General features: G+C 54.6%; 3 protein-coding genes and 1 long non-coding RNA gene across 10 annotated transcripts in view; 2 read left to right on the forward strand and 2 right to left on the reverse strand.

Moving 5' to 3' along the window:
* ART5 (ADP-ribosyltransferase 5) lies at window positions 1-17,312 on the reverse strand. 5 transcript variants are annotated; one of them, XM_036028894.1, is made up of 8 exons: window positions 17,176-17,312; window positions 9,118-9,260; window positions 8,924-9,008; window positions 5,586-5,628; window positions 2,890-3,024; window positions 1,190-1,919; window positions 453-485; window positions 1-363 (listed from the first exon to the last, which is right to left on the reverse strand). In XM_036028894.1, the coding sequence occupies exons 2-8, from the start codon at window positions 9,182-9,184 to the stop codon at window positions 236-238; spliced, it is 1,221 nt and encodes a 406-aa protein (XP_035884787.1). In that variant the 5' UTR covers window positions 9,185-9,260; window positions 17,176-17,312; the 3' UTR covers window positions 1-235. The 5 variants fall into 5 exon arrangements, with proteins under 5 accessions (XP_035884787.1, XP_035884786.1, XP_028372206.1 ...); XM_036028893.1 differs by having other exon boundaries at window positions 1-366; XM_028516405.2 differs by lacking the exons at window positions 5,586-5,628; window positions 8,924-9,008; window positions 9,118-9,260; window positions 17,176-17,312 and adding an exon at window positions 3,301-4,420.
* On the forward strand, window positions 4,538-14,054 carry ART1 (ADP-ribosyltransferase 1). Of its 3 annotated transcripts, none has more exons than XM_036028896.1 (5): window positions 4,538-5,176; window positions 9,080-9,197; window positions 9,507-10,266; window positions 11,345-11,386; window positions 13,919-14,054. In XM_036028896.1, the coding sequence occupies exons 2-5, from the start codon at window positions 9,135-9,137 to the stop codon at window positions 14,035-14,037; spliced, it is 984 nt and encodes a 327-aa protein (XP_035884789.1). In that variant the 5' UTR covers window positions 4,538-5,176; window positions 9,080-9,134; the 3' UTR covers window positions 14,038-14,054. The 3 variants fall into 3 exon arrangements, with proteins under 3 accessions (XP_035884789.1, XP_028370682.2, XP_035884790.1); XM_028514881.2 differs by having other exon boundaries at window positions 9,141-9,197; XM_036028897.1 differs by lacking the exon at window positions 9,080-9,197.
* On the reverse strand, window positions 15,396-19,388 carry CHRNA10 (cholinergic receptor nicotinic alpha 10 subunit). Its single transcript, XM_028514882.2, has 4 exons — window positions 19,055-19,388; window positions 18,509-18,663; window positions 17,176-17,708; window positions 15,396-15,861 (listed from the first exon to the last, which is right to left on the reverse strand). Exons 1-4 carry the CDS (start codon window positions 19,301-19,303, stop codon window positions 15,413-15,415), a joined length of 1,386 nt encoding a protein of 461 aa, XP_028370683.2. The 5' UTR covers window positions 19,304-19,388; the 3' UTR covers window positions 15,396-15,412.
* LOC118501276 overlaps window positions 17,311-21,782 on the forward strand; it is a 19,252-nt gene continuing 14,780 nt past the window's right edge. The window contains exon 1 of the long non-coding RNA XR_004903898.1: window positions 17,311-17,426. This is a non-coding gene — a long non-coding RNA (uncharacterized LOC118501276). The remainder of the gene's footprint in view (window positions 17,427-21,782) is intronic.

Consider the following 21,782-nt stretch of genomic DNA (forward strand, 5'->3'; position numbering starts at 1 on the left):
TTCAATGTCACCACACTCCAACACTGTTTAATAAAATGGTCATCACAGTACTAGCCTTACTTGTCCCAGGGAGTCCCCACCACACAGCAGGGCTTCCTCCGACCTTCCATGGCCTCAGACTCCCCCACGTCCTGGGTGGGGAGATGGCTTCTAGGGCTGGTCTGAAACCGTGCTCCTGCTTCGAGGCTGCTCGAAGGTCCCTCCTTCATATGAAGGTCAGCAGTTTCCAAGACTCCTAAGTGGCAGGCATTGGACTTTCAAGGGCCCAGCTCTTGAGCACTGGAACCCCACGGGGGCCACGAGCAGGGTTGTCCAGGAGAGCAGAGAGAAGGCCCTGTTGGAGGGTGAGTCTGGCTGCCCCTGCTGCTGGAAAGAGAGAAAAAAAGGAGGTGAGGGGCCCACCAGGCCAGGAGGAGCCAAAGCTGCTGAGGGGGGGGGAGAGGGTCACTCACCTGGTGCAGACACACAGCCCCGCCTCTTCTCCCCTGTAATAAACAGCAAGGCGAGGCCTTCAGCTGACGCTCACACCCCTCACTCCCCATCCCACGGGCCCTGGCACTGGCCATCCCCCTTCTCAATCCACCGTTCCCCTTCCTGAATGCAAACTTCTGACTCCTCTTCCTCCTCTTTCCCCCAGGAAATCTTTCCGTTGGCCTACCCATCCCTGCTCCCCACCCTAGCCCCAGTCACTCCTGCATCTGTCCCTGCCTCAGCATGTGGGAATTGCTCAGGCAACGCCCCTGGGCCCCCCCCCCCCCCCCCCCCCCCCCCCCCCCCCCCCCCCCCCCCCCCCCCCCCCCCCCCCCCCCCCCCCCCCCCCCCCCCCCCCCCCCCCCCCCCCCCCCCCCCCGTAAGCCCAGGGTCCCCTGAGATCCCCAGCAGCACTCCTGTCACTTTCCTCTGCTTGCTGATCTCCTGAACAGGGCTCTTTTGCTCTGTTAGGCTCTATATAGCAGATGGAACTTTTCGGGAACATTTACAGAATCATTTGAAAACATGCAGAGATCTGGAAAACACTGACAGGACCTGAGCCACAGAGAACAGTAACTGCAGCTGACCTCTGGCCCTCAGCTCCCCCATTAACCGCGTAGGTCTCCTGAAGGCACTGGGGATCGTACAGGGACATTGGGGCTTATTTCACGTCCTCCTCTGCCCCCCGCCAGTCCTGCTTCCGTCATGCACAGCTTACCACCCAGATAGGCACAGTTAAAGTTGCTGCAGGTCTTATTATAGCTCCAGAGAGTCACTAGGCTCCGGGCTCCATCTTGGGAGAACCTGGTGACCAAGAAGACTTCATGGGGAGGGATCAGCACCTCACGCTCCTTGGGAAAAACAGACAAGTCCTGGATAGGCGCCCCAAAACAAGTCCTTAGGGAGAAGAAGGTGGCATTACCAAATCTGTGGGCCACCGCCTCATCCAGGGAGCTGGAGGCAAACTGGCCCAAGCGGATAGCATCCCCCAACCTTCTGGGTTCAAAGCGAAGGGTGCTTACACCTCGGAACACCACCTGCCCAGGTCCCCGAGTGCAGCCCTTGCTCCCCTGCAGCAGCTGCAGGGCCCGGGTCAGGTAGAAGTGCAGGGCCTTGAAGGGGAAGTGCCTCATGTAGAACTCCCGGGAGCCGCCGCCAGTCCGCAAGGCCTGGTTCAGCTCCCAGTACAAGGTGTTAGATGAGTTCGTGTAGACCATGACAGCGATTCCATGCTGGGGCCTGAAGCCAGGGGGCAGGGTGAGCCCCCGCTGTTTCTGCTCCCAGGCCTCCTGGGCTGCCTCCCAGGATTCCCGCAGCAGGGCGTGGCGGGCCATCTCCTCCTTCAGCAGAGCGGCTGCCTTTTCCTCCATTTCCTCTGCGCAGCCCACGTAGGCGTCATCGAAGGTGTCTGGAGCCAGGCCCAGGGGCAGGATAGGGACAGCCTGGGCCTAGTGAGGTAAGGAAGAGAGGAGCCACAGAGGAAGGGGTACAGATTCAGAGCACTGGACAGGGGTCCTGGTGGCAGATCAGTTCGGAAACAATCTCATTTCTATGCCCAAATATCTGGTATATACAATTTGGCAAGGGCTCGAGGGCTTAAATAACATGGGCACTGGAGTCAGGCAGACAAGGGTTCAGATTCTGACTTCATCACCTACTCGCTGCTGCGGGATCTTGGTCAAGTCTCTCAACTCTTCTGGGCTTCAGGTTCTCTACCTGGAAGTTGATACTTCCAACCTCACAGGGCTATTGTGAGGACAGCATAGAGATCTTCACTTCTTTTCAACCTAAAAGGGGTTGTCTTCTCATCAAAGAGGTCCCCACACTCAGTGGGAGGTGGAGCTAGCTGGCTTCCAAGCGCTGTCCTGGCCCTAAGAAGCAGGGTGCGGATTACACTACAAATGCGCCACCAGTCCCAATGACCTGACCCCGTCGCATCCTCAGACTCTGCCTCCTAGGCAGGTGCTCCACTACCACACCAAGCCACTGTCAGCTTGGAGACTCCTGAGTCCTCTCTGGCTTCAGAGGCCCTCATCCCCAAACCTGGGGTGGGGTGTGGGGGGAGCCCTGGTCTAGGAAGGGCTGCATGAGGGCAGTTCACAGGAGCCCAACCCAGTCTGCCCAGGCTGAGCCTGAGAACGGGGGGGGGGGGGGGGGGGGGGGGGGGTGAGGAGGTGAGGAAGTCAGTGGCAGTCCCTAGGGAGGGATGAGATGAAGGAAGGAGGACCACAGGGCAGTCAGTTGGTATAGATGGGGGTTCTGGGAGAGGGAATGGGAACTTGGGGCTCCCTGCAGGGAGGAAGGTTGCAAAGAGGATTAAAAGGACCAGGGTCCCAGAGAATAGTCCTTGGGAGAGATTTTTGAGGCCTCTGCCTCCCAATTCTTTCCTTTGTGGCAGGGGATGGTTCCCCCAGTTACCTGCCAGAGGGTGTGGAGGCCAAGGCAGCTGAGGGTGAGCAGCAGAGCAGCCAGCATCATCCCGGGGGAGACAGGAGGGCGAGGTCCGGATGCAGGTGGGACCAGTGGCAGCGGTGGAAGCTTGGCTTCAGTGGGCTGTGGGAAGAGATCCACACCCCTTCTGTGGTGTGAAGAAGATGGTCCAGGGCCCGGGGCTCAGGCATGGGTGGGGCCAAGGGCGGGCCTAAGAGAGTGGGCGGACCTGGGGTATTACTGTCTCCACCCCCCAGCACAAGCAGAACCTCAGGTCTCTGCCCGCCTGACTTCTGGATGCCCCTAAACGCAGTGCCTACGTCCAGGAGGTCTTTTTGCGGTGGTGCAGGTGACTTGGCTGCACCTGGACAGGGGAGGGGGCGCTGGCCTGGCACGCACCTGGAGATCACGGAGGTCGGAGGCAGAGAACTGGACGGTTTGGTTCCGCCGGCGGGTGTCTGGACGAGCACAGCCTGTTCCGGGAGTCCCGCCGACAAGCAAAGTCCCACATCTAACTATAGCCCCCGTGGCAGTAACCCAACACCTCTCTTCCCCAACGACTGACACCGTGGTGGAGGGAGTAGGAGTGGCGAGGAAGGGGCTGAGCGGCTGACTCCCCTCCCCAAACTTCAGTTTTCTCCAGGGCCTTCTTTGGCTCCCAGCGAGTCCAGGGTTGGGGGAGGGAGATGATGAGACTTGGTCTCTCCCTCAAGGGGGCCTGACCTGGCCCCCAGACCACTAGGCCTGGGACCCCAACGGGGGTCTCGCCAGCCATGACGTCACCACTGTGTACTTGCTGATTTGCGTGCAATTTGCATATGGCCCGCTCATTGGGTCACGTGTGGCCCAGCATCCGAGCGGAGCCCACCTCCTCCCGTCTCTGCCCCTTTCCCTGTCAGTAGGGTTAGACGGGAAGCAGAGCCCTCCGTTCCAGAGGCTTACGGTCCAGCCCGCCCCCTCCCAGACCCTCCCAGACCCACTCTCCCTCGAGATCTCAGATTCAGGTGACCTGGTGTTTATAAACACTGGCCCTTCCCCTCCCTTTCTGTGGGCTTGTCTATAAATAACCTGGCTCTGAGTTTTGGATGCCCAGTCAGAGGTAATGGGAGAAGGAACCAGTAAGCCCCTCTGGGAAGAGCTTCCTGGGGGCCTGAGCTTCTGGGGGTGGGACGGGAACTCCCCCAGGGAGGACAGAGGAGTTGGAGGCACTGAATGTCAAGATTTAAGCGACGCTGCCCATTTCCTGCTGTGGCTGAGGTAGGCTCGGAGCTTGGATTTACCCCAGGCCTCCAATCTGGTCTGGCTCATTAGTTTAGCCCCACTCCTGTCACACTGCCAGCCAAATAAAAAATTCCCTTCACCTGGAATCCTGCTTTCTCCAAAACCCTTCCTGTGGGCCGAAAAGGAAGATAAACTCTGCGCCTGGGCTTGGGGGAGGGTGGAGAGTGGAAACACTGCCAGTCCCCAAAGCAAGAGTGCCTGCCAGGCAAACAGCCTCAAGACTGCCCCTTTCCAAGGAGACTGGCCACCCCGAGTCCTCCAGGCTAGCGAATCAGGAGCCTCTCTACTGTTCACCGTTACTGTGAAAAGCAGCATCAAGCAGCATCGGCTTCCATGTCCCACCGGCCTGCAGAGACTCGCGCCTTTGCAGCCACTGGCACAGGAGGTACTGTCTGGGACAGTAAGGCCTGCTGGCAGCAGTTCCTGGGACCAGATACACTGGAACCACGGTTTTATCCTCTCTCCACCCTCTAGGCTTTGGGGAGTTGTTTCTCCCATCCCAAGACTTGGAACCCCAAGAAAGGCCCCAAGAGATGGAGTCAAATCTTGTCATTGAACAGGGGTCTGGCGTGCATCAGAAAGTCCTTCAAGACTGCATGGCAAATCAGTGCTGGGCCTGGGACCCAGACCCAGCCTTCTTGATCTGGGAATCTCCCCTTGCACCTTAGGTGAGTCTCCGTGCTCACATGAGCAACGGATGTAAGGAGAGATTGTCAGAGGCCAGCGGTGCTGGATGCAGGACCTCCATGCCTCAATCCACATTCTCTGGCTTTAGGGGTTCCTTTTTCTGTGGGAAGACCACTGGCCCAGGGCAGACTGGGCAGAGGCCTGTTCCTGAGCCTTGAAGAGACATCCAGAAATAGATGGGGGAGTGTCACATTTCTGAGCAGCTGTGTGGGGGAGGTACAGTATAAAGGAGGAACCTGACCTCCCCCTCCCCTGGTGGCCATCACAGGAGCCCAACACCAGCTTTCCTGCCCTGGAGAAGGCCTAGGTAAGGGGCACACCACCCTCCTCCCCGGCACTGGGCAGGGGAAGAAGATTTTTTAGAGGGAATTTGGGGTATTAATGGTAGAGTTTTAGGAATCACTAGGACAGGTTTTAGGGATTCCTTTATTTTCGTCTGTTCCTCATATTTCTGAAGGCTGAGAGTCCAAGGTCAGGGTGCTAGCATGATTGCATGAAGGCTCCCTCTCTAGACCTCAGCCGGTACCTTCTCACTGTGCTCACATGGTGGGAGGGGGTTCCGGGGGTCTCTTTTATTAGAACACTAATCCCATTCAAGTAGGCTCCACCCTCAGGAACCAACCACCTCCCAAAGGCCCCACCTTGTAATACCATCACCAAGACATTAGGATTCCAACACATGCATTCTGAGGAGACAAACATTCAGACCACAGTACCTTTGACAGAGAGGTTTGGGGCCACTGGGAAATCTGGAGATTCCTGGGGGAACATTTGAAGTCCCATCACCAGAAAGAAATGTTCCATGAGGGCCCGAATAAGGGGAAATTGACAAGAAGTGTCCGGAGCAGATGAGGACAGAGGGCAGCTGGATATGAAAAGGGGTTGCTTGGTGCCTCCACTTCCTCAGCTCCCATGCTTTCCCCACTCCCCTGGCTCCCACCCCATTTCCTCCCCAAAACTGATCACCAAAGTCATCGATTCACCTGCTTGCAGTGATCTACATTATTAGTTGTACCCAGAAAGCCTCTCAGATTCTCAGCAAACATTCTGAGAGGCTTCACCTGGGTACGGCCTTGGGTCGAACTCTGGGGACACAGAATACATCATACCTGGTTCCTGCCCTCAAAGAATTCACAAGCCAGGAGGGAAGACAGACGTAGAAGGGCAGCACAGTACAATCAGGACAGTGACAGGAAAGCAGGGGACCCGGAGGAGTAAGAGGGCTTCCTGGAGGAGGTGACCCCTGAGCTAAGCCTGGAAGAGTGAATAGCAAAAGAAGGGTACCCCCAGCAGATGGCATGTGTGCAGAGCCACAGGGAGGGAGACGGTGAAGGCATGCCTGGAACTTCGTTCTGTGCTATAGAAGCCAAGCAGGGGTAGCAGTACAGGGGGCTAAAGAGGTCCCGGTGGGCTGGGTCACAGAGGGCCTCAAATGCCAGAGGCGGTTGGATTCTGTTCTGAGAGACTCTGATTGGCCTTGCTTAGGTCATGTGTCCATCCATGAGCCAATCACAATGGCCAGGGTAGTCAAGTACCAGTTTTGGCTCATGTGTTTCCCACCATGGGGGTAAGCCCCACCTGAACCAGTGGGCTGGGTTCTCCACCAGAAAGAGAGGATCTACTATGGAGCTTAAGCTTTTTGGGTGGATTCCGAGAGACCACCAACAAGAGTTCAAGTAGATTTTGCTGCCACATACCCTGCCCACTAGCGTTCCATCCTGGAGTTGGGGAGCAGTGTCTCTTGCTTTACATACCACTATGATGCTGTCTTCAACTCCATGTACTCTGTGCCTCGTCCGGTCAGCCCTTCCTTTAAACCCCACTCCGGGTACAAATTGGTTTCTTTTCGGCTTTTTTGGTTTCTTTTATAACGTGCATCACATGCTACTTGAAATTTCTCACTCCAGCTCCAGCTCCACTTCAAAAGGACTTAAAGAAGCAGGGCTGAGGGGTTTATTGTTGCTGCTGTTCATCATTTTATCCTCAGTGCCTGATAGATTATTACAGAGGTGCAAAACTTTTTTGTTTAGGGAGAGAAGATAGTGAATTCAGTTTGGGACAGACAAATTGAATTTGATAAAAACCGCTGCTGACTCCATTGCCCACAGACACTCATGCCTCAGTTTAAATTGTACATTAGCAGTCTACAGGATCTTAGATTGGAGACTCATACAATTACAAACACATAGAATCCCAGTGTTTTTGAGTCACTGATCTGTCAAAACTTAGGCCCTCCCGCCAAGAGCCAGAGGGGATGATGGAGCAGGGATGCCTAACCTGAGTGAGATGGGGCAGAGGAATAGCCACCTGAAACTAATGTGACATCGATGTGAACGTGCAGGTACCTATTTTCTGAGGTCAGGTTTCAGTTTTCATGAGATTCTCAAACATAAAGAGCCACCAACTGTATTACTACTTGTGCAAAAGAAGGAAAACAGAAATGCCCATGAATTTGCGTGTGTCTCCGCAAGGACGCATGGAAAACGGCACACAGGTCGCCACTGGGAGATGAGGTCGGGACTGGGGAGTGAGTGAGGAACACGTGTGTCACGGTGGGCCTTTCGGACTACTGACATGCTGAACAATAAAAATGTACTACCTTTAATAAAATTAAGTTAAAACTTTAAAATATTGAAAATTAAAGTTATGATCTAGTTAAATGAAACTCAGAGATTCATTATACCCAGTGTTGGCAAAGATGTGGAGAAAGGACACTCTCCTTCACAGTCGGCGGGAGGGCAGACTGGCACCTTTGGGATGGAGCCCGGCAGTGCCTGGCAAGATAAACACTGTCCATAAACTTTAAATGTCATCGCACTTCTTGATACCTTTCCTATAAAATATGCGTGCAAGTGCACAAGTATTTATATACATGGATGTTCATGTAGTATTATATGTAATATAAAAAATTGGGGGAAATGTGCATCCATTAATAAGGAAATGAGTAAATCATTGCATAACTGTACCCCCAAGTACCATGATGCCACTATAATGAGCAAGGTAGATATGCATGTACAACATGGAAGTCCGCGACATATTTATAAAGTTCTAGAATGTATGTGTAAGGATGTTCCAGTTTTATTTTTGAACAAAATAACAAAAATAGGCTGTACACAGAGGACTGTGCATTCATATGTAAGTATAGTAAACGTATGTATAAAACTATGTAAGTATATTTACAATGACATTATCTGAGCATAGGAAGAGGTCCTGAAGGGTGCCTTTATCACAGGTCACCCCCCCCCACACGCACACGCACACGCACACACACTGGCAGGCATGGGTTAGAGAGAAGGGGAGCGCAGAGGGGAGAAAGCAGAAAAGGGAACTTAGATTTTGTGTTTCACTTATACATTTTTTTCCCACAACAAGCACACATTACTCTGTAATAAAATAAACAGAAGAGAAGCAGCAGCACTGGCTTAGAAACTGTTCCAGTTCTGACCCAAAGCTGAGACGCCTTATTCTTGGTGCTATTTCGGGCCCCCAATGCCCGTCCACCCACAGGGTGTAGGAGGCTGTGGTTCCCTCCCGCTTTCCTAGGGGAAGCCGGCACCCTCTGTCCTCCCCCCTCTCTGAGTCCCTCTTTCCTCCCCACCTGGAGATCTACAACTGTCTCTGCCCTAGAAGCAGCTGAGGGTTTGGGGAAGAGGGCTCAGCTCTCAGCAGGACTGGAGGGAGAAGCGAAGCCCTCTGGCTCCTCGAGCCCTGGTTTAAGCCTGTCTCCGGAGTCCTGCCCTGGCTCCAGCAGCCACCCACCCCTGGATCCACCCTGTTTCAGCCTTGCGTCCCCAGGTGAAGCCAAGGCCCCTCGCTGTGGCAGCTCCTTCATGATTGGCCCCAGTCTTTCTGACATTCCCACATTGCAAGTTCTGCCACACTAGACAAAATGTTTCTTACTCTTTATGACCTGAGAGTTCCTGCCTCCGGTAACTTTGCTCTTCTCATTCCTGCCACCCCAAACTCCTTTCCCCACCCCAAACTCCAAACTTTTCTCTCTTTTTCTCCACTGATTGAAGCCTTATTCTCCTGTTCATCTCTGTGCATATATCACCTCCTCCAGGAAGTCTCCCATGTTGCTTGCAGCAAGAAGGGTCCTCTCCTGAATCTCCATCTCTGTTGTGACTCTGTGCCAGGCACTGGGAGTAGCAGAGGCTAGGTGTCAATGAATGTTTAGTAAACTGTATAGGCTAACATTCCCATTTTCCAGATAAGGAAACTGAGACCCCAAAAGAGACAGTAACTTACCCAAGGTCACCTCCAACATGCAGACTCCCGTTGCGATGTCTCTGCTGCTTGTGTCCATGGGCCTCATGGAAGCACTTCAGGTATGGTCACCCTCTGCCATCCCCATGCCAGCGGGCAGCTGAGCTGTCAGCTTCTTCTGAATTCTGGAAAGAAGAGCAGGCAGAAGAGAAAATGCCTGATGCTTCCCTTGGGGTTTGCTCAGCCCGAGGGGACAGCCCCAAAACCCAGTTTCAGGGAGTTTGCATTTGGGAGTTCCCAACCCCACTTCCCCTCCGGGTGTGTTTGGGACCCTTATGGTGTTTTCCTCCGCTCAGCGGCGGGGAAAGCTGGATAGGCTCCCATACTCCCAGGGCCCATCCTCTTGGTCCTTGCTGCTCCTTCTCCTTCAGGCCCAGAGCTACCCTATTGCACGACGAGAACTCTTCTCTCAAGAAAGGCCCCTGGACATGGCCCCAACCTCCTTTGATGACCAATATGCTGGCTGTGCAGCAGCCATGACCGCTGCTCTCCCAGAGCTCAACCGCACCGAGTTCCAGGCCAACAAAGTGTACGCCGATGGCTGGGTGCTGGGAAGCACCCGATGGCAGGAGCGCCAAGCCTGGGGACCACCCCCACCCCCCCCACCCCCCGGCTTCCGTGATGAGCATGGGGTGGCCCTCCTGGCCTACACAATCAACAGCCCCCTGTTCAAGGAGTTCAATGTGGCCCTGCGAGAGGCGGGCCGCACCCGAGTCCACTACCTCCAACACTTCTCCTTCAAGACGTTCCATTTCCTGCTGACGGAGGCTCTGCAGCTGCTGGGCAAGGCCCAGCGCTCCCCCCGGTGCCTCCAGGTGTTTCGAGGGGTGCAAGGCCTGCGCTTCCGGCCAGCAGGGCCTGGGGCCACTGTCCGGCTGGGGGGCTTTGCCTCAGCATCTCTACAGAATGCTACCGCCCAGAATTTTGGTAAGGAAACTTTCTTTGGCATCTGGACCTGTCTTGGGGTCCCTATCAGGGGATACTCCTTCTTCCCTGAGGAAGAGGAGGTGCTGATCCCTCCTTTTGAGACCTTCCAGGTGATCAACACCAGCAGACCGACCCAGGGCCCCACCCGCATCTACCTCCGGTCCCTGGGTGAGCACAGCACATATAACTGCGAGTACATCAAAGGTGAGGGGGCACGTGGGTGAGCACCTGTGCAGAGGGTGGGGCGCCTGCCCTGCTTTCAGGGGATACAAACAGAAACACTCAAAACAAACCAACAGTGAGGGGGCACAGTCCTGTCCCCACCCCTCCTCCCTTTCATCTGAGGGAGGCAACCTTCTGAGGTAGGACGCTTCTGGTCCCTGGCAGTGTCTGAGCCAGAGCTGGCCACCTGCCTGCTAGGAGGCTGACGAGGGTTTCCTGACCAAGGCAGGGCTGGTCTCTGGCCATTTGAGGGCCAAACAGACCAGGTCACACTTTTCTCCTGGCTGGAAGCTAGAAGGGAATTAATTTCTAGTTACAGTACTGGCTGGCACACAGATTGCGGTGGCCAGAAATGCCAAGAACCCCAACCTTAGTCTCCAAGAGGACAGTGTTTATTTTGAACGGAAATCCTGGGCTGTCGTGTGTGCTGGGTGGGGGTGGGGAGACCTCAGGTGGGTGCTGTGCCCCTATGTTGCAGTTCAGGCTGTGGCAGGTCTCGGACACTCTTCCTGTCCATCCCCCAGGGCAAGCTGAAGGAGGAACCGTGAGGGTGGGCCCAGGTTCCCGGTCTGTCTGGGCTGTGGGCCACTGGCCCTGGCTGAGTCATGTCCAGGGCTGCAAGGCCCACATTTCAGTTAGGGGCAGACCGTTTGCTGGAACTGTGGACCACATCTAACATGCAGAAATGCCCATGTGGCTTCCGTTCCCACCTTGGACCGCATCATGAGCACGCATGAGTTGACAGAAAGTGAGGAAAACATGCAAACAGCATAAACTAGCCTGCCCTTGGCTGGGACAGGCTTGGAGAGTCAGAGGTAGGTGTGGCAGGGAGGCAAGGGGAGCAAGCAGAGCACCTGGACAGGCCCTGGTTTTGAGGGCTGGCTCCCTCTGGCCCCGCTGCTCAGATATCAAGTCAAACCTAGGCGAGGGAGGTCTCACCATAAGGAAGCGGCATTGGAGGAAAAAGTACCAGCTTTCTTAGAGCGAGTCAGGGAGGGCCCACAGCTTTCCATCTGGAGAGCTATTAAGCCTTGGATTCTTTTCTGTTTCTTCTCTGCAGACAAGCAATGCAAATCCAGGCCCTGCCGTCTGGAAAACTCAGGTAAGGGCTGCAAGCCTCTGGGACAGGGGCTCCAGTGGGGATGGGCAGGCCGCCCTGGGGTTGGACCCCTCACCTGGGTGTCCCCCTGATAAGGAAAACGACACCTTTTCATTAAAAATAAATGAGTAAACCCTCTAAAGCAGACCGCTGTGGGGATAGCTGAGCTCTCACAGAGACCCCACGGTATTTATATGCATGGGGCAGTGTTTGGGCTGCCCTTTGTGGGGCCGCCTCTCCCTCACAGGGGACAGCGGTCAGGCCCCAGGGAGATCCAGGCTGCGCAGAGGTGAAGGAGGGGAGTGCTGGTCCCACAAAGTCCTCCCAGGCCTTCTGCTCCTTCACTTGTACAGCCCTCTGTCCCTGCTGCTGACCTCAGCAATCCCTCAGACCACCTTCCACGGTGGAGGCCAGACCTCAAGTACTAGAGACCTGGGCTCTAGTCCAGCCTCTGTCCTAACTCTCTTTGTGAACAATTATTCCCTCTCTGGGCCTCAGTTTCTCTGTCTGTGTAATAAGCCAATTGGACTAGATGATCCCCAGGTGACTTTCAGCCATGACTTCTCTTCCCTCCAACACCTGCTGTGCCAGGGCCTCCCTGGGCCACCACTTCTCAAGTTGGGAACAGGCTTTTCCAGGGGAACCTACTGGAACAGTCCACCCCCAGGGAAGGCACTGCAGCTGCCCCTCCTCGTGGGTCTCGCCTCCCTCCCTCTGGGCTCTGTGAACAGTGGACAGGGAGGAGCCCCAGCCTCCACTGTGTCCTCACCATTCTCCACGACACGGTATCACTCAGCGTTCCGGGCACACCAGGCCATGAATCCTCCCCACAACCCGGCGGTGGAGGGTCTGTCATCTCCCCAGTTCTACAGATGAGGGAACTGAGGCACAGAGAGGTGAGGCAACCAGCCCTACAGCACACAGCTAGCAAGAGCTGGAGCCCAGACAGCCTGACCCTAAGCTCCAGGGACCCCCAGGCTGGCCCCCACCTCGCCGGATGCCATCTCATTTTATCCCCTGCTGCACAATAGTCTATTGGAAGGGGGCAGAGCAGGAAGTCTTGCCCTCACTGTATAGTAAGGTGAGACCCAGAGATGGAAGTGACTTTCCCCAGGCGACAGAAGGAGTCAGTGGCAGAGCCAGGGCCAGAAGCCAGTTTCCAGCCTCCAACCGGCTTCTCTGAGTTTTGATGAAATTTCATGCACTAGGAAAGTTTAAGATCTCTCCACCCCTGGCTCACCAGAATCCCTTCCACTAGTGTTTGGGCAGAGGAACCAAGACCCTGTTCGGCCCTCTGCACATGCTTCTTCCCGCCCTGTGAGGCCTGGCGTGTGCCCATAGCAGGGAGGAGGACAGACCCCGTAACCTCTGGTGTCTCCCGGGCGCTTCATCTCTGCTCACCTTCCTCTCTGAATTCCTTTTTTTTCAAAATCACATTTATTGGGGTGACATTGGTTAATAAGATTATAAGGGGTTCAAGTGTACAGTTCTGCGATACATGATCTGTATATTGCATTGTGCGCCCTCTGGCCAAAACCAAATCACCTTTGTCACCATGTATTGGGCCTCTCTTCTCTGCTACTGCCCCACCCCTTCCCTCTGGTAACCACCATGCTGCTATCTCTGTCAATGAGATTTTTTGTTGTTTGTTTTTCTTGTTCACTCGTTACTTTCAGTTTTATGACCCTATATGAGTGAAATCATGGTTCTCAGCTTTTTCTGACTGATTCACTTAGCATAACAATTTTCAAGGTCCATCCCTGTTGTTACAAATGGCAGTATTTTGTCTTCTTTACGCTGAGCAGTATTCCATCGTACACACGTGCCCCATCCTCTCTGCCCAATCCTTTATCGAAGGACACTCCGGTTATCTCCACGTCCTGGCTGCTGTGAATACTGCTGCAGTGAACAGAGGGGTGCATACATCTTTGCAAATAAATATTTTCAAATTTCTTGGGTAGATACCCAGAAGAGGGGCTGCGGGGTCGTGTGGTATCTCTATTCTTAAATCTCTGAGGAACCGCCACACTGTTTTCCATAGCGGCTGTACCAGTCTGCATTCCCACCAGCAGTGAATGAGAGTTTCTTTTTCTCCACAGCCTCTCCAGCACTTGTTATTGCTTGTCCTGTTGATAACAGCTGTTCTAACAGGTGTGAGGTGGTATCTCACTGTAGTTTTGATTTCCATTTCCCTAAAAGCTAATGAAGTTGAACATCTTCTCATATATCTTTGGCCATCTGTCTGTATTCTTGGGAGAAATGTCTCTTCAAGTCCTCTGCCCATTTTTTAAATGGATTGTTTTTGTTTGGTGTTGAGTTGCATGAGTTCTTTATATATTTTGGATAGTAACCCCTTGCTGGAGCTGCTGTGTGCAAATGTCCTCCCAGCTTCCCTAAACTGTCACTCTTCATCTGCCTGCAGTCACACTGTGTGACCAGTGCTTCCAGCTCACCCTGCTCATTTCTCTTTGACATGTTTCTTTGTGTACCTTCCTTCACCTCTAAGTCTTTCTCTCTGCCTCTGTTTCCCTGCAGCCATGGGCCAGGCCCCCCTTTCTACAGTCTGGTCCCTTGCTCTGCTGCTGTGGCTCCTTGTTGGGGGAGCCTTCCCAGAGAGCCCACGCCTCCCCTGGCCCTGGGCTGTCAGACTCTGAGCAGCCCTGCCTGCCGCCTCTGCCCAACACGAGATGTCGGCCACATGTGTGCTTTTAGTGTAGCCAAGATCCACAGAAACGCCACCTGCAGGGAACTCTGGGACCTTCTCTGGCAGCTGCCAGGCCTGATGGTGGAGAAAAAGAATTCTGGGCCTGAACTTTATCCAGTGTTCTAGGAGTGAGGTACTGAGAGGAGGTGGGGGGACTCCAGGACAGCCAAATACTCACTTGGAGATAGAAGATCAAACTTGCCTGGGGGTGGGGGTGCTTGGGGAGGAAAGCACTTGGCCATGGTACTTGCTGGTGTCACTCAAATGCCTCACACTCGCAACTGGAAAGCTCCTATTAACTCCTCCCGGAAGCTTTCTCTGGCCGCTCTGACCCTGCCGGGTTGGGTGCCACCTCTGCACCCCCACAGGTCCCTGGGGCTTCTCTACACCACATGTGCATGCCTGTTGCCTGTGTCGGACCGTGAGGATCCTGAGGGCAGGGGCCGGGGCTGAGGCAAAGAGGTGGTGCTGGGGAAGAAGGGAAAGTCAGGAAGAAACATATACCTTGTGAACAGCTGGTCCCACGCTGCCCCTCCCTCGGACACTTTCAAGCTCTCTGAGTCTCAGTGTGTGGGAGTGAGGTGACTGAAGCTAACCCCAGAGGGAAGGGAGCAGGAGATGGAGCAGGGAGCTTAAGGTGCCCTCCAGGGTCTTGGCCGAATCCATCATTTTCTTGTGAGCAAAGATGTAATTCCTGTTCTAATCCATGAGCCCTAAGATTCCTGTTTCTAGAGAGACAAACCTGGATCCCCATCTCCCACCACCACAGGACCCGAAGGGAAGACACGACATTGAGAAAGTGCCAGGCACACACTTACTTAATGATTGAGTTGGGGCTTTGGGGCCAGATCCTTGTGTGACCTCCTGCTCTGGAAACTAGACCATGAATCTGAATCCCCAGTCCCCTTCCCTGAGCCCTGAGGCAGGGGCAGGCAAGACCCAGTATGTATAACAGCAGCCACTGAGGAAGATAAGGCAGGACATGTGGCAGTTCTGTGTTCTCCCTACTGAAAGCTCTAACACTCATCATGGAAGTTCAATCATCCCCCAGGACTGTACTTTGACCTGGACCCTTCTTAGAGTTCCTCCTCTGCAGGGAATCAGGGGAGCAGCAAGCCCTGTATTTTCCTTAGAGATCAGGACACACAGGCAACACGTGCTCCCTCACGGTCTGTGAAGTCAGCAGAGCTAATCCTGGGAACGGGTGTCCCAGGCTCGTCGTAGGCACAGTGGGGAGAGACTGGGTGGCCCATCTGAGGACCACCAACCGCCTGGCCTTTCCATCCCTGCCTGGACTTGCTGTGGCCGCAGCAGACTCCCGGGACTCACAGGGCCTGCACCAGCACCAGGAGGCTCATGACCAGGGCCATGGAGAAGAAGATGCCCAGGAAGAAGCGGTCCATCACACAGGCCAGGCGTTTCCAGTCCTCATGGCGGTGCTGGGCAGCCCGGTGGCTGCGGAAGGTGTTGGCAATGGTGGCTACGTGGCGCAGCAGGGCTTCCTGGTGGCAGAGACACCGGGGCTCACGGCAAGGGCCTGCTGGGGGGCCCGCAGGAGGCTGGGGGCTGGGAGGTGGCTCAGGCCGTCTAGACTGCCCACAGGGCTCCCCTCGTTCCCGCACACACAGGCCCCGTGCCAGGTGTCCCAGTAGGAAAGCCCGAGCCCAGGCCGGCACTGGGCGGGCACTGGGACCACAGTAATGCAAGTTCATGATAAGGATAGTGAGCGCCGTGGAGAAGGTGACCATGGTCATGGTGGCCATGTAGTACTTCCCTGCAAGAGACAGAGTGAGCTGGGGCCCAAGAGAACTCAGAGGGCCTGAGCTTCCCAGCCACCTCAGCATAAATAGGAACCCACCATGAGGCCCTCGGGACCCTCCAAGCCCAGTGGATGAAAGGAGAAGGTGGTAAGGGCCAAGGTCTCCCCTGTCTGCACTCCCACAAGTGGGTTCTCAGAAGCTATTGGTTGGCCAAAAAGTCTGTTATGTTTTCGTCCACATGATGGTTCTAATAGTGCTTAGTTGTCTTTAATTTCATTAGAAACAATTTTGTTAGATTGTGTTGTGACAACTGTCATATCAGTGTGCATTTAAAAAAACATCAAAATTGGTGAATTTCTGTGTACCCATTTTAATATTGAAGATGGAAGAGAATATACATTTCCAATGTATGATGTTTTATTTCAAGAAAGGTAAAAATGCAACTGAAATGCAAAAAAAGATCTGTGCAGTGTATGGAGAAGGTGCTGTGACTGATGGAAAGTGGTTTGCAAAGTATCTTGGTACTATTGACATTTTGGCTAAATAATTCTTTGCTTGGGGGCTGTCTTATGCATTGGAAGATGTTTAGCAGCAGCCCTGGATTCTACCCTCTAGAAGCCAATCAAAGGAGATAGCCCACATACTCCAAATACCCAAATCAATAAAGTTATTGGTGAAAATGAAACGTGTCTTTTATTTTACAAAAAAAAAAAAAAAAAAAACGTAACGGACATTTTGGCTAACCCAATACCAATTCACTAATTTTTCCCCTCACTGCTGGAGGCTGCATTTCCCCACAAGTCATCCTCTCAGACAGTATGCCATGACAAGGAGCCAGTGACTGACCCTGTCAGTAACTGGGGTTAGGACAGAGCCTACCTCCTAGGTGTGTGGTAATGCTTCCCTGAGTTAATACACGTCAAGGGCTTAGGGGTGCCTGACACACAGTTGAGTACTCAATACATTGTGCCTATAATTATGACCCTGGGGACAGTGACCTCCTTCCATCATTTCCTTGAGAAAAGACCTTTCCCCCGTCTTTCCAGTAAGGGAAGAGTGTCCTCCCTAGAAGGGCCTACTCCTTCCCCGCAATCTCAGAATGAGGCTTCCTCTCAGGACAGCTCCCCTACACACTGAAGCGGGAACCACTCTGGGGACCCACTCTGGGGACCCAGGCCTCGCTTCTGCATTTGTGGGGACCGGCACACATCAGACTGGGTAGGGTGGCTGCCAGTCTCTGGGGGGGTGGGGTGTGGGATAGGCTCTCCCCCAAGATCCCTTAGCCCCCCACCCTCACCCCACCCCCATCCAGTCCCTCACCCACTCACCGATGAGCGGCACGCTCTCGGCCGGTGGCATGCTCTCCGCCAGGAGCAGCTGGAAGACAGTGAGAGACAGCAGCACGGTGACGCCGAGCGACACCTTTTCGCCGGAGTCAGCAGGCAGGTGGAAGGCGAGCGGTGCGAGCAGGGAGATTAGCACGCAGGGCAGCAGCAGGTTGCACACATATGCAGCGGCGCGGCGGCGGAGCAGCAGCGTGAAGGTCACATCCGGATAGGGCTCCGAGCAGCAGCCGTAGGTGAGCACGCGCCGCCTCGCTGGCATGCCCAGCACGCGCCACTCCACGTTTTCCACGAAGTCGGCCAGGCTGGCATGGTCGCCGCGCGGCCGCACGTCCAGCTGGTGCCCGCCGTGTGTCCACGAGCCGAACGTCAGGCTGCAGCGCTGTGAGTCAAACGGGAAGGCCGACACGTCCACACGGCACGAGCTGCGCGTGATGGCCGGCGCGTCCCAGCGCACAGCACCGTCGCGTCGCAGAACTACGTTGGTGCTGGCGGAGGCTGGGGGCTGCGCGTCTGCCCTGCGGGAAGGTGGGACTCCCTGAGGCAGCAGCCCGAGGCCACTCCAGGACAGGTGGGGCTCTGTGACTACAGGGGCCCAAAGCCACAGTGCCTCCGCGGGGAGGGTGGAGTGTGCCCTGGGAGGGCCCTCTGTGCTCTTGGAGGCCTAAAAGAGGCAGTGGCCGAAGGGCCCAGAAACCATACGGATCTAGCCCTGGGCAGCATAAAAAGCCCTCTCCAAAAGTTGGCACATGGCGGCATAGTGACTTCCCCCGGGTGTCTTCTGCTTAGAGTGCAGAGGGGCCCCTGGGGAAATATACAGAGCTGTGTGTTGTCTGGGAAACAGAATTGCTTAAGCGGCATAAGGGGATGCTCCAGAGGACCCTAGGCAGGCCTCTGGGGAGCCCTGAGACTCAGAGCCAGCCTGGAAGGGTGGAACGTGCCATCAAGAGACACTTGTGCCCCAGAAACTTCTCTGTGAGACACAGAACTGGCCCTGGACCGCAGAGTGGACTCCTAGGAGACATTCAGCCTGGGTTGCCTTGGGATAGCCTAAGGTGGCGGTGCATGGGGGGCCTGTGAAGGGGCTAGCCCCCAGAAGGCCCTTGCCAGGAACCGCGGTGTCAGGGCTGTCGGAAGCCGCACTGCGCCAGTAGCCAACACCACCACCACCTTCCTGCCAGATCAGAAAGGTCCTGGGGGACAGCTTCCAGGGCAGCATAGCAACTGGTTCCGTGGGGGGTGGGGGTAAGTGCATACCCAGAGTCAAGGGCAACTCTAGGGAGGGCAAGGTGAGGGGAGGGGCCCAGGCAGGCAGTACTTGTTGTAGAGTACGATGTCTGGCCGCCACACGAGGCTGCTGGGGATGCGGATGGCATCCAGGCCGCCATAGTCATCAGGGTCCCATCGTAGGTGGGCGTCTGTCCACTCTTGTCGGATCCACAGGTACAGGGTCAGCACCTGGTTGCGCTCATCCTAGTTGAGGGCAGGGAGTGGGCACAGATGTGGACACATGTACATGCATATCCTCCCCTGTGTGTGAACTCACCTACAGAGCTCTGTCAGTACCCTCAAACCCACCTTGCCCTACAGTCCAGTTGCCACTCAGGCCTTGCTGTGACCTTGGCAGGTCCTCTCTTCTCCAGGCCTCAGTTTCCTTAGCAGTTACAGAGGTGATGACCCCTGCTTGGCAGGGGTTCCACTGTGTGGGGTACACCATGGGCACCCAGCAGTGTCCAAGTCAGTAGCTGTTATTGTTAACGTTTCCAGAAAAGAAGCGTTTGGTGAATAATGCCCATCTCCCACCCCCAAATTCCTTGACACTGTCACCAGCACACTCCACAGTTGTACAACCATTACGACGTACCATGTCGATGATCTGGGACAAGGTCACCTCCAGGGTCACGTTCAGAGCCTGGTCTGTGTCCGCCACAGGTCTCAGGGCACTTGTGTAGTTTGAGAAGAGGTCACGGAACAGCTTGTAAGCCAGCCTGCCCTCAGCTCCCAAGCACTCTAGGAGACCAGTAGGAAGGTTCACCCTAGTCCAGGAGCTGCTGCCTACCCCCCCCCCCCCCAAAAGGCCAGGGCCCTCGCCTGCCCACTGTCTCACAGCCATCTAACTGGTCCTCCTGAAGGCAGCCTTCTGTTCCTCAGGCCGAGACTCGAGTTCTTCCCTAGCCTGCCTCCAGAGATGAATGAGGTGGGGTGAATTTGTACTATCTCCTGAAGCAAGGCTGATGGGTATCTTCCCTACCTTTCCCTTCCCAAGGACTTGGATTTGGCCTGCCCTGCCACAAATCCTATAGGGGCCTAAACAGGCCATGCAAGAGTCCCAGCTCTCACCCAGGTGTCTGAACTCCATTGCCCCACTCTGTTCCGGTCTCTCAAACCTGCCTCCACTCCTCCAGCTGCACAGCATTTGATTTCTTAAAAGCATCCGACCCTATGGGCCAGTGCCTCCTGAAAACACCCTTCCCTAGGCTTTTGTGACATTATATTGTCCTCAGTCCCTGACTTAAGTATTGCTTCCCAGAATCCTGTCCTTGGCTCTCATCTCCTTCTCCTCCATTCTCCTGAGCTCCAGATCCAGTAGTCCACTCTTGAACATCTATAGGCACCTGAAACATTTAGGTCCAAAATAGACACTTATTTGCTGCCCCCATGTTCTGAAGTCTGCGCCTTGTTTGGTGTTCCCCCATCTCAGCAAACAGCACCCTCAGTGACTTTAGCTGGAAATCTGAGAATTAGCCCTCCCTCCTCTTGCCAATTACCCCTGCAAACCAACCAAAACCCAAATCCTGTCAGTCTTACTGCTGACCATCTCTCCCATGTTTGATCTCCTCTCTGGCTCAGGCCTCATCCTCCCTCTTACGAACCACAGCAGCCATAGCCTCCTCACTGCTCCCCCTCGCCTCGGGCTCAGCCTCAGCCTCAGCCTCAGCCTCTCCAACTACCCTCTACACTAATGAGAGATCAAGCTTTTAAACAGGCACATCTGACCAGGCCAGGGATGCTTAAAGCCATTCAGTGGTTCCTCCTTGCCTGCTGGATAAAGCCCCAACTCAGCTTGGCATTCAAGGCCTTCTATCTTCTGTACCCCTCATTTTTCCAGTCCTATCTCTGGGAGCTCCCCTCTCACCACCCCAGTCCATCAGGCAAATTTCCTCTCACCCTTTCATGCACCCCCTCCTGCATACTCCCCAGATAGCTTGTTCTCCAGCACAGGTACTGAAGAGAGTGCATGTGGAAGAGATTTGGGAAGGACAAGAATAGCAGCAACACCCAGAGAGTCCAGGCCTGGTTTATTGAGCTTCATACCTGGAAGGAGTGGGAGCAGGAGCAGAAGGCCCAGTCTGGAGACAGAGAAGCCAAGGCCGAGAAGGCAGCTTCTGGGCCCCATGGTCCTGTAGGGCAGGTTTCTGGTTGTGAGCCTCCTGGCCTGACCTAGGGCAGCTGCAGGGCCTGCTGGCAAGGATGGTGCAGACAATACCTGGAAGTAGGAAGTAAGACAGATCTTTGCTGGGTCCAGTGACCCACAAGGGAGCCCTGCTGCCCACCTGGTTTATCTGACTCTTTCTTTTGTGTTTGCCCTTGGATTTTAGTGCTTGGTCCTTTGCCTCTGTTGTTTCTTCTCTGCTAGTCCTTGCCTCATCTGGCCTCTGCCTCTGTTCTTTCCCCTGGCCCCCCTCCCTCTTTACCTCCCACTCTGCCTCTGTTTCCTCCTATTTCTCTGTAACTCTTTCTTGACTTCCCTAAGGCTGATCTTCCTCCTTCCACTCTCCTTTTCTCCTCTATCTCAGCACTGCCTCCCCCGCAACTTCCTGCCTTCATTCCCCATACCTGGTGTATCTTCAGCAGGACAGGGGCAGGGACTCCATCAGCCCTGAGCCCTCCGAGGCACAGAACAGCACACCTCTCCTCTTGGCTCTTTTCATTAGCTTAATTACACCTGTGCCCAAGGGAATAGAGCAACTGAAACTGACACCTCAAGTCACTGGGACCTGAATTATTCAACTTCTGTAAGGCAGCACTCATGCCCCACTCGGGCCCAGCATGAAAGGGTTGGAGGGTAGAGGGATGCCAGGTTCAGGACCTATAGGACACGGGGGCTTAAAGGTGCTAGGGGCCAAATCCTATGTGTGGTAACTGTCACCCAGGGAGGGACTGAAGACATCTGTCCAAAGAAGCTCTCTGTTCCTGCTGGGAGCGGTGCTGAGCCATGTGCTGCTCTGGGAGGCAACAGAAAGCAGAAAATGCAGCCCACAGCCATGCCAATCTCAGCCTTAGAGTTCTCCCATGCCCAACCCCATGGGCCATATTGGGTATCAGGGAAAACACAGACTTTAGAGTCACTTTTAGCTCTGGTTTAAGAGCTGTCTTACAAGTACCTAGGCAAGACGCTGAAACACCTGGGTTTCAGTTTTCTTGAACAGTATAGTAACAGGATTAACAGTCCTCACCTCAAAAGTTGTAAGAATCAACTGCAACCACCCAATAGCAGCAAACACCCAGCGCGGTGCCTGATACACAGTAACTATCAACAGTATTTGCACTACCATGAGTTAGGGTATCTTCAGGAATACAGATTTAGCTTC

The sequence above is a fragment of the Phyllostomus discolor genome, chromosome 6 (genome assembly GCF_004126475.2).
Source record: "Phyllostomus discolor isolate MPI-MPIP mPhyDis1 chromosome 6, mPhyDis1.pri.v3, whole genome shotgun sequence".
Lineage (NCBI taxonomy): Eukaryota > Metazoa > Chordata > Mammalia > Chiroptera > Phyllostomidae > Phyllostomus > Phyllostomus discolor.

Bases quoted from the DNA above. Each gene is read 5' to 3' on its own strand.
- ART1 (XM_036028896.1), top strand. From the start codon at position 9,135: ATGCAGACTCCCGTTGCGATGTCTCTGCTGCTTGTGTCCATGGGCCTC. The intron at 9,198-9,506 runs GTATGGTCACCC...CTTCTCCTTCAG, and splicing joins GCCTCATGGAAGCACTTCAG to GCCCAGAGCTACCCTATTGC. The intron at 11,387-13,918 runs GTAAGGGCTGCA...GTTTCCCTGCAG, and splicing joins CTGCCGTCTGGAAAACTCAG to CCATGGGCCAGGCCCCCCTT.
- ART5 (XM_036028893.1), bottom strand. From the start codon at position 9,184: ATGAGGCCCATGGACACAAGCAGCAGAGACATCGCAACGGGAGTCTGC. The intron at 5,629-8,923 runs GTGATATATGCA...ATGTTCCCCCAG, and splicing joins TGGGAGACTTCCTGGAGGAG to GAATCTCCAGATTTCCCAGT. The intron at 1,920-2,889 runs GTAACTGGGGGA...TTACCTCACTAG, and splicing joins GCCTCCACACCCTCTGGCAG to GCCCAGGCTGTCCCTATCCT.
- CHRNA10 (XM_028514882.2), bottom strand. From the start codon at position 19,303: ATGGCTGTGAGACAGTGGGCAGGCGAGGGCCCTGGCCTTTTGGGGGGG. The intron at 18,664-19,054 runs GTACGTCGTAAT...GCCCTCAACTAG, and splicing joins TGTCCCAGATCATCGACATG to GATGAGCGCAACCAGGTGCT. The intron at 15,862-17,175 runs GTGAGTGGGTGA...TGTCTCTTGCAG, and splicing joins CGAGAGCGTGCCGCTCATCG to GGAAGTACTACATGGCCACC.